The 16,700-nt window shown below is 27.4% G+C and overlaps 1 protein-coding gene across 2 annotated transcripts in view; it reads left to right on the top strand.

Moving 5' to 3' along the window:
- LOC101237189 (proprotein convertase subtilisin/kexin type 6) overlaps window positions 1–16,700 on the top strand; it is a 104,499-nt gene that overhangs the window by 61,768 nt on the left and 26,031 nt on the right. For both annotated transcript variants that reach the window (XM_065816459.1, XM_065816460.1), the window contains exons 7-12: window positions 4,760–4,848; window positions 12,706–12,878; window positions 13,102–13,317; window positions 13,398–13,498; window positions 14,962–15,186; window positions 15,305–15,603. In XM_065816459.1, the coding sequence (XP_065672531.1) occupies window positions 4,760–4,848; window positions 12,706–12,878; window positions 13,102–13,317; window positions 13,398–13,498; window positions 14,962–15,186; window positions 15,305–15,603 (1,103 nt within the window). The remainder of the gene's footprint in view (window positions 1–4,759; window positions 4,849–12,705; window positions 12,879–13,101; window positions 13,318–13,397; window positions 13,499–14,961; window positions 15,187–15,304; window positions 15,604–16,700) is intronic.

The following is a 16,700-nucleotide window of genomic DNA, read 5'->3' on the forward strand; positions in this document are numbered from 1 at the left end:
AATTTTACACTGCATATGATTGCATAGAATATCACTTATAAATATCACATAGAACAGACAGCTGATCTTGAATGTGATTTTTTTTCTGTGACAACTCATACCCCTTCATACTGATACTCCTTCTCTAAGGTCTAATACACATTGTAAATGCAATTGGATTGGCTCTAGCTTCCAAGTTTGAGCTTCTTTTTCCATTGTGACAAGATTCCTTATTTTTTTAATTACATTACCATGGTTGCTATTCAAGCAAATCTTTTGTTCCACCTTTTAAAACACATTTTGCGTGTTTTTAAAAAAAAGTTGCATCCATTTTCTGTGACGTTCTTCTCAAAAAACATTTCTCTCGAACATCAATGCTCTGTAATTTTCATGTTTTTTTGTCTTGTACAATTTACTGTCTTTAGGACTTTAAACTAAGACTGTTTACAGCTTTCTTGTTTTTTAACTTTCTTCTTTACTTTTTAATAACTCCTAACTTGAATAATGGTTGCTTTCAGCTTTCTTGGTAAATTTGAAAAAGTAAATTTGTTTTATATAAAAGTGAACTGAACAACCATATATAATTATATTAATATTAGATTCCTTATTTTGCCTCATTTTAGATCCATTAACTGTGAAGACAACATCCAAACTTTAGCTTTACTTTTTTTACAGATAAAATAATCAAGATATGTAGGCTTGTAAGCTGCTAGTTAATCAAGATATGTAGGCTTGTAAGCTGCTAGTTAATCAAGATATGTAGGCTTGTAAGCTGCTAGTTAATCAAGATATGTAGGCTTGTAAGCTGTTTTGAATAACTATGTAGGCTTGTATGGGCTTTCAGCCAACTAAATAGACATAAGTGTTATTAATTGTAACTGTAACGCTAATAATAGGCTCATTAGAAATTTGACTAATTATCAGTACCATAATTAAAATCACTTTATTTAGAGTGTCTTATTACTTTTCTCAAATGTCAAAAGCAATTGAATTTTATCACTTATGTTCTTCTTTATCAGACCACCAAATCTTTGTTTCAGCATGAGCATAAGAACTTTCTCTGCAGATTTTTAAGCTGATAATGGTGATAAGTGATGGTGGTGAGTCTAAATATTGCTCCTTAAACATTGAGTTTAAGGAAGGAAACAAGGAAGAGACAACTTGAATTTAAATATTAACTAAGTTATAACAGGTTATGCATAAGTTCTCCTTCTTATACCTTCTGTGCCAAATGTCCCCAAAAGTTTTCAATTGGTCTTGTTTGGGGCACATTTGGGGGTTTGGATTCTTTATCAATGAAATTGACATATTCCTCCATTCAATTAAGAAAATCTTTAGAATAATGAGAAATATAGCCCAAAAATAATTCAAGTCTCATGGTTCTTGTGAATGAACAAAGAGGTCAATTTTCTAAACATTATGACTTTTCAAAATATTAAAATTATTAATGTGGATATGGCTATCCATTATAATAATTTTTTTGGAGATTTTTCTTTTCCTATAAAGCAAACACTTTCTGGGCATACTTTTTATAGTTTGTGTAAGGTTTTATAAAAATGGTAAAAAATCAATAGTTATTAACTTCTACTGTAATAATTTGTCTAATTGTACCTTCATCCTTGCAGTTAGACCCTTATGATTTGCTCAGACCCTTTTCTTTTTTATTATGTTTTTATCAAAGAATTTATTATTATTTTTATATTATTATTATTGTTTTTTATCACAATACACTGCGACCATTTTCTATAGGCACATGTGGATTATGTCTTAAAAACGTGCTTAGCTTTATTTTTCTAGTTTATTTCAATAAATTATAAATAAAGTATCAAAAAATAATGAAAATTATCAAAAAATAATATCAAATTTGAAAAGAGGTCAATCATAAATGAATTAAGTTCAAAAGATAGCTGACTATTTTCTATTTTCTAATGACGCAGTTCACATTTTTTAACAAAACTATCCAAAAAAATGTTTTCATCACATTTTAAGTACTTGATTGGACCTCCTTTGCGGTCAATTACTTGATAAATTTGTTTTGACATACTTCCCACCAAGTTTTCCAACACTTTTGGCTCCATATCCTCCCAGCATTCTGATACTGCTACTTTTAGCTCTGCCACAGAGTTATATTGCTTCTGGTCAGCATAGATACGTCTTACAATGATTCCCCAGATGTTTTCAGTAGGATTCAAATCTGGACTGCGAGCAGGCCACCACATTTAATCAATTTTTTTAGCTTCAAACCAAGCTTTAATCTTGTTACTAGTATGAATGCTGGCGTTGTCTTGTTGAAAAACAAACTTTTTGCGTTGATATTTGTTTTTAAATGGAATCAAACATAATTTTAGCGCATCAATGTATTCAGAACTTTTCATTTTACAAGATGTAAATGCTTAATTTAACTTTCCTGTTGCACAAAACCCAAGTCAAACCATCAAAGATCCACTACCGAAATTCCTTGTCGAAAAATATTTGGGTTTTCTCCTCAAATCAAGCCAGTTGCCACTAAAACCATCAGGCCCATCATGATTAAACTTTTTCTCGTCCAAAAAAATCACCTGGTATCGAAAACAAAAATATTCAGCTATTTAGACATCTTACGTATTCATGAGAATTTAATCTAAAATTTCTTACTTGTACCCAATCGCGTCCCATGTTTTCGTGGGCAAGTTCTGTCTGTTTCTGTTTGTGAACGGGCTTCAAATTTGGTGTTTTATTCATTTTTGATCGTACAATGTGTGTGCTGTCTTTAAGAACTTTCCTAATCGTCTCCTTGCAAACATTTAAACCCAAATCTGACTTAATTGTTTTCAAACTTTTTGATGAATTTGATGCAAGTCAAACAATTCTGCGTTTTTCACGGCCTGAAACCTTAGATTTCTTTGGTTTCCTCTTGATTGTTGCATAATCTGTTGGATTTTTCAAGAAATTAGGGATAATGTGATCTGATCTCTTCAATCTTCTAGCAATTTCTCGATTTGGAACTTTTTCTTGATGATATTTGACCTTTTTCAATATCGGTAAGGACCTTTCCTTTTATCATTTGGTTAAGTTCAACTTAATTTCAGCTCACAAAATAAAAAATACTACAGAATATAAGAAGTTTGCGACAAAACTAGTAAAAACTTTAGTGTGTCTATAGAAAATTGCTTGTAAAAACTTGTCAAGACTTTAGTGCGTCTATAGAAATTGCCACGTGAGTATTAAAAATTTAATTATTTTAATCCAATCAAGACAATTAATAATCAGATGCATAATGGATCATTGTTTTCTTACATATACTTATTCAAAAGTACCGTTAGAACAATTTTATTACCACTGTAACACTGCAAATCCGCTAAATTCTACATGCGTCTATAGAAAATGGTTGCAGTGTATTTTTATTTTACAGCATATCTTAGCATCCTTAGCCACTATTTGTATTAAGCTTTTTGAATTTTGATTTGATCAGATATTTTCCAGACTCTTTGAATGTGTTTTTTAATACCTCTCCATGTTTCTACAAAACTAACAAAAAAACCATAAAAATAAATTTAAAGAATTTTAGTAAACAGTTTTAACAAGCATAAACAAACTTTTATAAGAAATGTTTTTGTTAGGAAATTTTGTGAGAAAAATTTTTGTAAGAAATGTTTTTGTAAAAGTTTTTGAAAACTTAATAACAAGATCATAATTGTTTGTGAATTAACATGAGATCAAAAGTTTTTTATGAAATCAAGAAAATGTGCTTTCTATTATTTTATGTACAATGAGCATAATCAAAGTTATGTATAAAAAACATAAATCTGTTACATAGTTATAAGTAATTGACTTTGATGGCGTTAAAAAAAAGTTGGTTTGAATTAAAAAGATGATTTTTTTCTGTTCTGGAGTATGAGTCATTGTGTGTTCAGAAAAAGAACACACTATGACTCTAAGCCAGAGAAAAAAAAATTGAATTTAAAGAATAAATTTTCCTAAATAATTGACTCTCCTGAAGATTTTTTTAAACAGTTTTTTTTTTTTTGTAACTTGTAATTTTTTTTTGCTTTCTTACTTATAATTTGTTACTTATGATTTGTTGTTATTTTTAATGTATTTTTTAAAAGATTCTTACGCTTTTATTTTTCAACTATTCTTTACATCTCTTACAAACTTTTTTTTTTAAAGTTTGACTTAGTACTGAAAAATATTTTTTAATATCTTACTCTTAACAATTTTCATTTTTATTATTGTAGCTATTATTATATAAGCTTCCAAATTTGTGGATCAAATTTTTAATGTCCTAGTGCTTTTTTTTTTCTTTTTTTATTATCATTATTGTTATTATTATTATTATTTTTGTTATTATTATTTCAATTTTTTATCATTATTATAATTTGTATATATAAAGTTCTGCATTTTTAGTGTCTATTTTCGATTAGTAGAATTACTATTTGTAAATATTCATGAAAATATTTTTTCAGAATGTATAAGATTGATTGATTGGAATTTGAAATCAATTTTAGTTAAGTGATGAACTCAATGATGATATCAATTTTAATCAACAGTTACAAATAAGTTAAAAAAACATTTGAAATAAATTTTCAAGCTTGTTTTTAATCAATTTTAAATCATAAACCAAATCATAAAGTCTATTGGAAAACTATAGAAGAAGAAAAATTATAATTTTATGAATAAGACTAAGAAATAAATAAAGAATTAAGAACTATAAATGAATAAGTTTAAATATAAGTTTATTTCATAATTTTTTTTAAAACATTCTAACATATTATTAATAAATTAAAACTTTTTTTTCAAGACACGGAACAAGATGCGCTGGTGTTGCAGCAGCAGTTGCAAATAATTCAAATTGCATTGTGGGTGTAGCCTACGAAGCTAGAATTGGTGGTAAATTGTTAAGATATTTTTTGTGAAACAATTTTTTTTTTAATGTTATTCACCTCGCCAAGGCCAAAAGGGCCACTACAGTTGATGAGGCTATTTTATTGTGTTTACAATCCTTTTTAACTCCAAAACACAAACCTTGGCGAACAAGGCTGTTGCACGGAGGAACAAGTTGAGCGCAACACTACCAGGGGCATGGTGGGGATCGAACTCAAAATTTCTCACTTATGAAGCGTTATACCACTACACCACTAATGCAAAGTAGTGGCGTAGTGGAAGTTATTATGATTTGCATGAAGCAATCAAAGATATCATATAAAGCATAAAACAATAAAAGATATCAAATATAGCATGAAATAAACAATGAAAGGTATTAAATATAACATGAGTTATTGAAAGGCATCATGTATAGCATGAAACAATGAAAGATATCATATATACCATGAAACAATGAAAGATATCATATATAGCATAAAACAATGAAATAAAAAAAATTAATTAATCACAAGTTTTTAGTTTCATTTTTTCAAATAATTTAAAGTAATAATAGAGTTAATAGTAATAAAAAATGATAAAAGGTATAATACATAATAAAAATAATAAAAGATAATAATGTTATAATCATGTTATTAAAATAAATTATATTAAAATAAGTTATATTAAAATATAAATTGTTATTACATAAGATTTATAATAAAAATAATAAAAAATACAATGATAAGTTGTTTTTATATTTTTATTTATACAAGTTGAAATTGAAGAATCTTTTTGGAGCAAGACTCTTCATTATTTTTATATACAAAAAAGATTTTTTAATAATACATATTGAGAATGATGTACCAAAGTGTTGGCTTTGGTTAAAACCAGTGACTTTCTTGCTGAATCTTTTGCTTCATCAAGTTTTATTCAATCAACTAAGTTCTTATATTATTTATAAACAATTTTTGTAACAGTTTTGATGAAGGCCTTCTTAACAGCTCATTTTTTGTGAAATTAGTAAAGGCCAACTTTTTTATAGATAAGTATGTAGTTTCAATGAGGATTTTAGTTGTTTGATTTATTATAGTAAAAATAAACTATTATAGTTTATTATGGTTAAACTCGTAAAATGTCTAATAAATATTGTGTTTATGGTTGCTTCTTAAATTTCAAATCAAAAATAAAAGATAATGTTTATATCTTAATGTATAGATTTCCCTTTATGTCACAGTGTATAGACTTCCCTTTATGTCACAGTGTATAGAATTTCCTTTACACATTTATAGTCACTTGTGTAGATTCCCTTTTAAATCAAGCATTACATGTTAAATTTCCTGAAGCTCAAGATACAGCACTTTTCATTGAAACAGTTGTCAAGTGGTGGCTTATTGCCAACAGTAAAGCAAAAGGTCTAGATATTAGATTAAATGATATTTAAAGAAAGCCTATTACTTCAATCAATGATTGGCAACTAGATGTCTTTGAGAACTATATTTCTTATTTTGCTGAAAATTTGAAATGAGTAAATTCAAAATTAAGAGAAAAAAAGTTAACAATAGATGCTATGAGTGCTTTGCAAGTCTTCTAAAAGAAAATTGTATTTAATTCAAGTCTTCTAAAAGAAAATTGTAAGTCATCTAAAAGAAAATCGCAATTCAACAAATAATTTGCTGTGCAAATTATTTGTTGAATTGCAGTGTATATTATGTATTGTTAGGACATTTGCAATCAGATGCACTAAAAAAACAGTTTAGTAAATATTGGCAAGGGTCAGGTGGCACATATCTGACAACTTTGCAAAATGTTATTAAAAAAAATTAAAATTGATAAAACTGTAAAGCTGCAAGACGAGTTAGCAGATCTTACAGTATTTCAGTTGCCAAATGAATACAAACAAGGGCAAAAATATGGAGCTTTGATTTTTTTTGAACAGGGGAAGACTAAGAGAACCTTCTAACAACTTAGTTTACTTTGTTATTTAATGTTTTTTATATTTTATATAAGTGACAATATATAAAATATAAAGTGACATTATTTTTATATTTTATATAAGTGACACTTGTGAATAAAGTTTCACCATTGCTGTGCAAGAGAGATACATTATTTAAAAACTTTGGTATATAAATTCGCCGAATGTTCACATATGAGCAGTGAATGTTTGAGGGAAGAAATGAAGTACATTAGAATAAAGGAGAATTATTTTTCAAACAAAACATATTTTGACAGTTGTCAAGACAAAAATAAAGAATAATAAAGGAATATTTAAAATAAATAAGACAGATAATACACCTATAACAGTACTTACAATAATAAAAAATAAATTAATTTATAAACACTAATATGAACAAAGATATACAACAAATATATCAGCAAACAAAAACTTATAAAACAAAAAATAGATTAAAAATAAAAAGTATGCATACAGCAAAGTGAGGCCTCAGAATGGAAAAAAAACATTAATGCTGCTGTGTAACATAATTTGTGTAGTGATTAAGTAATAAACATCTTAGAGTCACGTCTATTATTACTGGCATTTTGATGAGGATCAGGACTAATAACTATTTTATCCCGTCAAACAAACGTCATCGCCACTTATGCTTTACCCCGCAACTTATGCCTATTCCATACTGCAGTAAAAAAGGACTCATTACAAATAGCCATAACCCAACCATACCCAAATTTGTAAAACATTAATATTTTTTTGATGATATGATATAAAAAGTGTAGATCTACTCTACAATATAAATAAAAATAACTACATAAATCACTTACCATACCACCGGTAGAAAAAACTAAGCACAATAAATTAAGTTCTAATAAAAACACCAGAACAAAAATAAAGCAACTAAAGTATGCAAACAGAAAATACTAATAAATTTCCCCCTAAAACCATTTAAATCAAATAGGTACTTCCAGCATAACTAAACCAAAAATAATCAAATGGCAATATACCCTATAAAAAACTCTTCTAAAATTGAATGAAACACAACAGAGTCTTCAAAAAAGTTCTAACACTATCATAGATACTTCATTTGAATTTTGTTAACCTAATCTAAAGTGTAAGAACATAAACAACCCGTACAACTTAAAATCATCACTAAAAATTAAGTAATTATTAAGTAAAAATTAAGTAATATATGATAGTAGGAAAAAAATATTGCCTGCAAAAATGTAAAGATTTAAAAATGTGGTGAAGGATATAAGAAACTTTCTGAATAATAACAAAAGACAAAAACCGTGTATGTGAAAATTAAAACAAAGCTGAGCAAAGAATATAAGATAATATAGCTCAAAAATTACTTGATATATTAGTAAAATGCAAACCAGCGGATAAATAATAATTTAAAAATACTGTAATAAGACAAAATAAAAACTGTAATAAGACTAGATAAATTTTAGCCAAATGGGTGGTTAACAAAAAGTTTTTTGGGTAATATTACAATGATATAAGGCATGATATAAGAATGATTTAAAAAGCGGGTAAAACATTGTTTAGAGGTTCTCTAAACAATATTATACCCACTAAATAAAACTTACAGGTTCTCTAAGTTTAATTTTTATTAATTGTAATAGTAAATTTCGAAGTGTTCAAAAAGTTTGCTGCATTTTGGCAAACATTTTAAACAATTATTGTAAAAAAACATTCTTTTTTTGATTTTGGGAAAGAATGTATAATATAACAAGCAAAACTTTTAATTTCAAAATTACTTTGAGTCAAAAAAGTCAAAATGATTTTTTTTTAACCTAATATATTTGTTTGTTTTATCAAAACATTTATTATTTGTATTGCTTTATCAAAACATTTATTATTTGTATTGCTTTATCAAAACATTTATTATTTGTATTGCTTTATCAAAACATTTATTATTTGTATTGCTTTATCAAAACATTTATTATTTGTATTGCTTTATCAAAACATTTATTATTTGTATTGTTTTATCAAAACATTTATTATTTGTATTGTTTTATCAAAATATTTATTGTTTGTATTGTTTTATCAAAACATTTATTTTTTGTATTGTTTAATCAAAACATTTATTATTTGTATTGTTTTATCAAAACATTTATTATTTGTATTGCTTTATCAAAACATTTATTATTTGTATTGTTTAATCAAAACATTTATTATTTGTATTGTTTTATCAAAACATTTATTATTTGTATTGCTTTATCAAAACATTTATTATTTGTATTGTTTTATCAAAACATTTATTATTTGTATTGTTTTATCAAAACATTTATTATTTGTATTGTTTTATCAGAATATTTATTATTTGTATTGCTTTATCAAAACATTTATTATTTGTATTGCTTTATCAAAACATTTATTATTTGTATTGCTTTATCAAAACATTTATTATTTGTATTGCTTTATCAAAACATTTATTATTTGTATTGTTTTATCAAAACATTTATTATTTGTATTGTTTAATCAAAACATTTATTATTTGTATTGTTTTATCAAAACATTTATTATTTGTATTGTTTTATCAAAACATTTATTATTTGTATTGTTTTATCAAAACATTTATTATTTGAATTGTTTTATCAAAACATTTATTATTTGTATTGCTTTATCAAAACATTTATTATTTGTATTGCTTTATCAAAACATTTATTATTTGTATTGTTTTATCAAAACATTTATTATTTGTATTGTTTTATCAAAACATTTATTATTTGTATTGTTTTATCATAATATTTAATATTTGTATTGTTTAATCATAATATTTATTATTTGTATTGTTTAATCAAAACATTTATTATTTGTATTGTTTTATCAAAACATTTATTATTTGTATTGTTTTATCAAAACATTTATTATTTGTATGTGTTAAGTTTACATGTGTTAAATAACTAAAATAAACAAATAGTTATGAAATTGAGATTTTTAGCTAAATCAGTGAACTCCTTAAATCTTTATTGTAATTGACTTAATTCTGAATGTAAAAATAATCCCAGCAATATTTGCTCCCAAATTTTAATCAAAATGTTTTGTCTTAACAAAGCTCTTTATTTGTTTCTGAAGTTTGTTTAACTAAACCAAACATAAAAAATAATTTTAACTGTATAAAAGTCAGCCTTTGCTAATTTGACAAAAAATAAGCTGTCAAGACCTGTTTAAAAAGGCCATGGTTTTGATAGATTAAATAACTTTTAAGTTAAATTTTAAATAGTAAAAATACCTACCACACAAATATATACAGTGGGTGCAAAAAGTATCCGACACAAAGGAAAAACTTTATTTAATAAAAGACCATTCAACAAAATAACATAAACAAACACTATTCTAATGTAATTTTACATGAGAAATACAAATATCATATCAAAACAACAATATCATTAAATATTGACTTGATAATTGCAATTTTGTAAAAGTTAAGGTTCAAAAAGTATCCTACATATTGTAAAAAATTTACTCAGTACTTCATCATGTGACCTTTAGCAGCCAAAACTGCTTCTAAACGATTGGAATACTTGTTCACAAGATTAGTACATATGCTAATAGGAATTTTAGCCCACTCTTCCTTGCATATTTCTTTTAATTTGATAAGATTTCTTGGATCTCTCTCCTGTACCCTCAATTTCAATTCCTGCCACAGATTTTCAATTGGATTGAGGTCAGGTGATTGGCTTGGCCATTCCAATAAGTTAACTTCCCTCTCCTGAAACCATGCAAGAGTTGCCCTAGCCGTGTGCTTAGGGTCATTGTCTTGTTGGAATATCCAACCTCGAGGAAGGTTCAATTTTTCGTCTGACTTCACGAGACATCTCTCAAGAATGCCAGGGCATGCAGAAGAGAAACAACCCCAAAACATTATGCTGCCACCTCCAAACTTCACTGTTGGGACGGTATTCTTCTGGTGAAACGGAGAGTTCTTCTGTCTCCAAACACGACTGACACAGTTCCGACCAAACAACTCTATTTTAGTATCATCTGACCATAATATTTTATCCCAAAAGCTTGAAGGTTTACTCAAGTGCTCTTCAGCAAAGTTTCGGCGTTTCTTTATGTGAGTTTCCTTCAAGAGAGGGTTTTTCTTGGTGACCGAGAGTGGAATTCTTTCTTTCGAAGAACTGTCCTAATTGTATTCTTGCAAACATTTGTCCCAGATGATTGCAAGTCCTTTTGCAGTTCAGAGTGAGTCAATCAAGGATTATTCTGTACTTTTCGAACTAAGTTCCTAGCTGTACGGTCAGATATTTTTGTAGGACGCCCTGAACAAGGCAGACTAGTCGAAAGATGGAAGGAAATCCACCAAATTCTTTATTACAATGTGTTGGATACTTTTTGAACTTTAACTTTTACAAAGTTGCAATTATCAAGTCAACATTTAATGATATTGTTGTTTTGATATGATATTTGTATTTACCATGTAAAATTACATTAGAATAGTGTTTGTTTATGTTATTTTGTTGAATGGTCTTTAATTAAATAAAGTTTTTTCTTTGTGTCGGATACTTTTTGCACCCACTGTATATGACTGGAAGAACTATTGATATTAAGGCCAAGTCATTCAGTGTGATAGCATATAAGTCACCAAAAACAACAATGTTGGTTGAAAAATAAAGAGATAGGGCTTGATCAATTTGATCAGAAATAACATCAAAAAGTGCATTCATGAGAAGAAGGAGAGAGATAAAGAACAAGCAGAAAAATGATTAAGAGGTACTAAACAGAAGCATATAAAAGAATAGTCTGAAGATTTAAACCTAATTTTGAGACAAATAGGTGATTTGATGTGTAATTATATGCTTAAGCCAAGCATGTGACTATTGGAGTCTTTATGAATCAAAGTCATCAACATTGAGATCTGATTATATAAAAAGCTAAATTCAAATTAGTGTCGCAAAGAGCAAGTAGATCTGGTGAATTGTGCATGAGGTGAGATTTCTTCAAAGATTTCAAATAAAGTTACTTCAAAGACCTTGAATAATTGTAAAAGATAGATTGAAACACTTAGATGGTAAAAATGTTTTTATGAATAATATTTTTATGTATTATAGTCATTTTTTATGTTTATTAAAGAGTTTAATCCATTCATAGATAGTACATGACACCCCTAGCAACATTCTATGCAGTTGCTTCAGTTAGATATGCTAATCAACCCAAAGTCATAACAAAGGGCTCCTTATGTTGCCTTGGCAATGCACACCAAAACCACTAACAGATCTCCCATTCATGCACAACATGGCAGTGTTAATACTTTGATATTTTACCACTGTTGGTGGGATAAACCTCTCTAAGATCTACTTCAGTGATCAGGAAACCTTATTATCAGTTGGCTTCAAAACCATTAAACTGAGATTTAGAACTATACCCTCATTAGGAGATAGCAGAATAAGTTGCTTAGTCATTAGAAAGAGTCACAATCAAAAAACTATAAGTAGATCCAGCATTCATCATCCTAGGCAGGAAACAATGTTATACAAGTTTACATTTATAGAAGCCGTCTTGATAAAGAAGGGATGCAAGGCTATTCAGCAGAAATTTTCTGCTTACCCCTAAAGTCTTTTTTTCAAGGAGAGTCTTGCTTTAACTCTAATTTATTTATAGATAACTGCACATAAAATTTGAATAAAATTCAATAACTAAACAAGTTTAATTTATTTTAGAGATTGATGTGGTATGAGTAAGATAAATTCTTAAAACACAAAGTGATTGCTTGAATTAATATAACATAATTCTAAATGTAAAGTTAATATAATTGCTAAAATTATTATAATGTAATTGTTTCCTTTTTATTATGCAATTGCTAAATGTAGAATTAGTATAATGTAGTTGTTTGCTTTATATAACGTTATATTATGTTATTAAAACATGCATAATTGTATAAACAAACATATGTTTTTTAAAGTAGCTAGTATATTTAATTTCAGGAATTCGAATGTTAGATGGGGAAATAACAGACTTAATTGAAGCTCAATCACTCAGTCATGAGCGTGGATATATTGACATTTACAGTTCTTCTTGGGGTCCGCAAGATGATGGTGAAACAGTGGAGGGGCCTGGTTTTCTTACTCAAATTGCTTTAGAATTTGGAGCAAAATATGCAAGTTTATTTGATGAAATTAAATAATTAAACACTTTTGGCGGGTTCTGATAATGACCATTATGATAATGATCACAATCATTGTGATATTGGTAATCATCATCATTATCAATGTCATGAATATCATAATCAGGATTGATTAAAATGATGATGTAGTAATAAAGATAATGATCATGATTGTTATGATGTCATCGTTGTCATCATCATGTTATTTTTTATTTAGGGAAGACAAGGCAAAGGAAGTATTGTTGTTTGGGCTTCTGGAAATGGTGGAAAATACCATGATAATTGTAACTGTGATGGGTATACTAATAGTATTTACACAATATCAGTAAGTGCAGTAAGTTCTGTAGGTGCGCAGCCATTATACTCTGAAAGCTGTGCATCAACACTTGTCTCAGCTTACAGCAGTGGAACAACTAAGTTTGATCGCCGAGTAGTAAGAAATATTTTCAGTGAAATCTTTAAATCTCATAAATTTTTGATATTTTTAATTATTAAATAAGTGTTTTGCTTTAGATGACTACTGATTTGAATCAAGGATGTACCGATAGTCACACAGGTACTTCTGTATCTCCGCCAATCATTGCTGGTCTTATTGCTCTTGCATTACAAGTTAAGTATGTATGTTTTAGATTTTAAACAAATTATATCCTAAAATTTTTAGTTAACTCTCATAATTTATGTCCATAATAAATTATATGATCACTATTAATTATTATTTAATAATTTATTAAAATTTCCTACTTAACTAGTATAATAACTAATCAGTTGATTAAATATTATAATTTATGTTGTAGTAGACTAGTGGTAAAACTCAGTTCAGATGTTTAAAGTTCAAATACACCTGATTCCTCTGGAATTTTCAATACCTCATTTTAAAAGCACTACACACAATTACATTAAAATGATATAATTAATACATTATATTAATGTAATTGTAATAATAATATTACATTATATAATATATTATATTATATAAATATATATTTTATACTAATTTTGTTATATTACATTTTATTAAATTACGTTATTTTTAATTTAATTATATTAATAATACACACAACAATACAAGCAATATTACATTAGCTATTGTTAGTATATAGAATGATTGAGAGTTTGGGCAGGTGATATCTACATATTGATTGAACGTTTGGGCAGGTGGTATCTGCATTGGTTAATATGTAGAAATTTTTATGGGAAAATATTTCGTTTTTTTCATTTTTCTTCTTTTTCATTTTTTGTTGAAAAACTCAAGTGTGCATTTAAATAGTTAAAGTGAACAAATTATTAAACTTATAATTTATCAAACTGTGTAAACCTAATAAAAAATGACTTGTCTGTTTTGTCAAATATTTGATTGGAAATTTTGAATATGATGATTCTATCTATATTTGGTGATTCTAGTAATCAGCTGATATTATAATAATGTAATCAGGCTTATCAGGCTGTATTTGTAAAATACTTATCAGGCTGTACTTGTAAAATACTTATCAGGCTGTATTTGTAAAATATTTAAAGTTATTATTTATGCTTTTGTCAAATTTTGACAAAACAATGTCGAAATCCAAAAAAAATCACACTTACATTTACTCCAGACAGTTGGTCAATAGAAAAAACTCAGCTGTTTTTTCGCTTCAAAAAGATCTGTAATACACGCCAGAAAATTAAGAAAACAAAGTGGAAAATTATTAAAACCATCTTAAAAATAGGGTAGAAAACTAAGCAAAGGTGTAATTACAGAGGTTGTTCAATTCTATCAAATACTCAATTGTTAAACTTATTTTTGTGGGTATACCAGAATCCTTATACCATTATGATCATTGTATCATGATTCTTATATCCTTATGATCCTTATATTGTTATGATTTTTGTATGATTATGATCTTTACATCATTGTGATCTTTATATAATTATGATTTTACATCATTACGATTTTTATATCTTTATGATATTTGTATCATTATATTTATATCATTAAAATCCATGTATAATTATGATCCTTATATCTTTATGATACTTTTAGTTTAACCAAAATTAAGTTTTATTGATTTTTATTGTTGCGTTTTTTGTTGTTATTTAGTCCGAAACTTACATGGCGTGATGTCCAGCATATATTAATTGAGTCTTCAAAGTTGGACAAGCTCTTGGGAGATGATTTTAAATACAATGGTGCTGGAAAGCAGTTTAGTCATCATTTCGGCTTTGGAATAGTAAATGCTGAAAATCTTGTAGACATTGCAGAGGGTTGGACAACAGTGGGTGAACAACATTCTTGTTACCATCAAAAGAAAAATATGCCTTACCCGTAAATTTTGTTGCATACTTTTTTTAAATGTATAAATTATGCTCTACTCATAAGTTTTTTTTTATTTTAAACTTTTTTTAAATCTATAAAATAAAATAATAATTTTAACTACTTTCAGTCATAATCGATTTAATAACAGTTTCCCGATTGTTCTGCAGTTTAATACAACAGCATGCTCAGGAACATCACAAGTTGTTAATTTTGTTGAACATGTTCATGTTGTTGCAACATTTTATCACTACCGTCGTGGAGCAACTGAGATATCAGTTGTTTCTCCTAGTGGTACAGAAAGTTGGATTTTAAAAGAAAGAAAAATGGATATTCGTGATGGAGAATTTAAAAATTGGAAATTTTTATCAAATCATTTCTGGGGAGAGAAACCCAATGGTTTATGGAAAATAAATTTTATTAGTAGAGGTACAATTTTTGTTTGTATATTTAGGGGTTGATTAACATGTTATATATTTTGCAACATAACTTAAGTTTCTTTCTAATTGTTAGGATATGTCTAGGGCCAATATTTGTATGTATAACATATGCTATATAAATGTATATGAATATTTATATATATATATATATATATATATATATATATATATATATATATATATATATATATATATATATATATATATATATATAAATTAGTAAAAACACTTATTATTTTGAATCTAAATAAATTAGTAAAAACACTTATTAATTTGTTATTTTTTGTTTCTCCATCAATAGGTTCATCAGGAAGGTGAACCTACTGATGAACCTGCTGATGGAGAAATTGAAAAGTGTTTTTACTAATTTATTATTGCTCTGTTCTTTAAGAACATGGAGCACTCTATTTGTAAAATACACTAACAGAGGTGCCAAGTTGACTTGTCATCTAGGCTTTTAAAAACAGTGTCCAGAGCATATAGAAACAAATAATGCTGCTGTCTTTACCATCTTCTTCTCTTCTTCATTCATTACATGGGCTGCCTTCTCAGTCATCCTCAGGGTCACCAGGTATAGAGCATCTGCCATGAACCTTATAAATAAATTATTAGGTTTATTTTAATTTTATCCAGGTTGATAAAAATGAAACCCTGGTATATCTCCTATTAAATACAGGACAATTAGTTCACAGAAATTCTTGTAGTCCCCCTGTTAAATATCTTTGTAGTTAATGCATTTTTGCAAACTTCTAAGGCCTCTATGCAATTTTGTACAGGGATGATTAAACCTGAGGCTCATTTCAATAAAACCTGATTATCTTCTCCATCTTGGCTGCTTCTTCCTTGATGCTTGGCCAGGCTTTCTGCAATCTTGTATATAGTGCTCTCCTGGGCCCTTTTGTTTTCTCTCCAGTGAGAGAATACTAAATATTACATAAAATAAGAAATGTGTAACTTCAACATGCGTTGCCTGCAGACAAACCAGAGAAAAGGAATGTTAAAAATATTTGAGTCAATACTCAGATACTACAGACGTACAATCCATCAGATCTTCAGGACTAATATTTATCATTATCTAAATAATAA

The sequence above is a fragment of the Hydra vulgaris genome, chromosome 13 (genome assembly GCF_038396675.1).
Source record: "Hydra vulgaris chromosome 13, alternate assembly HydraT2T_AEP".
Classification (NCBI taxonomy): Eukaryota; Metazoa; Cnidaria; class Hydrozoa; order Anthoathecata; family Hydridae; genus Hydra; species Hydra vulgaris.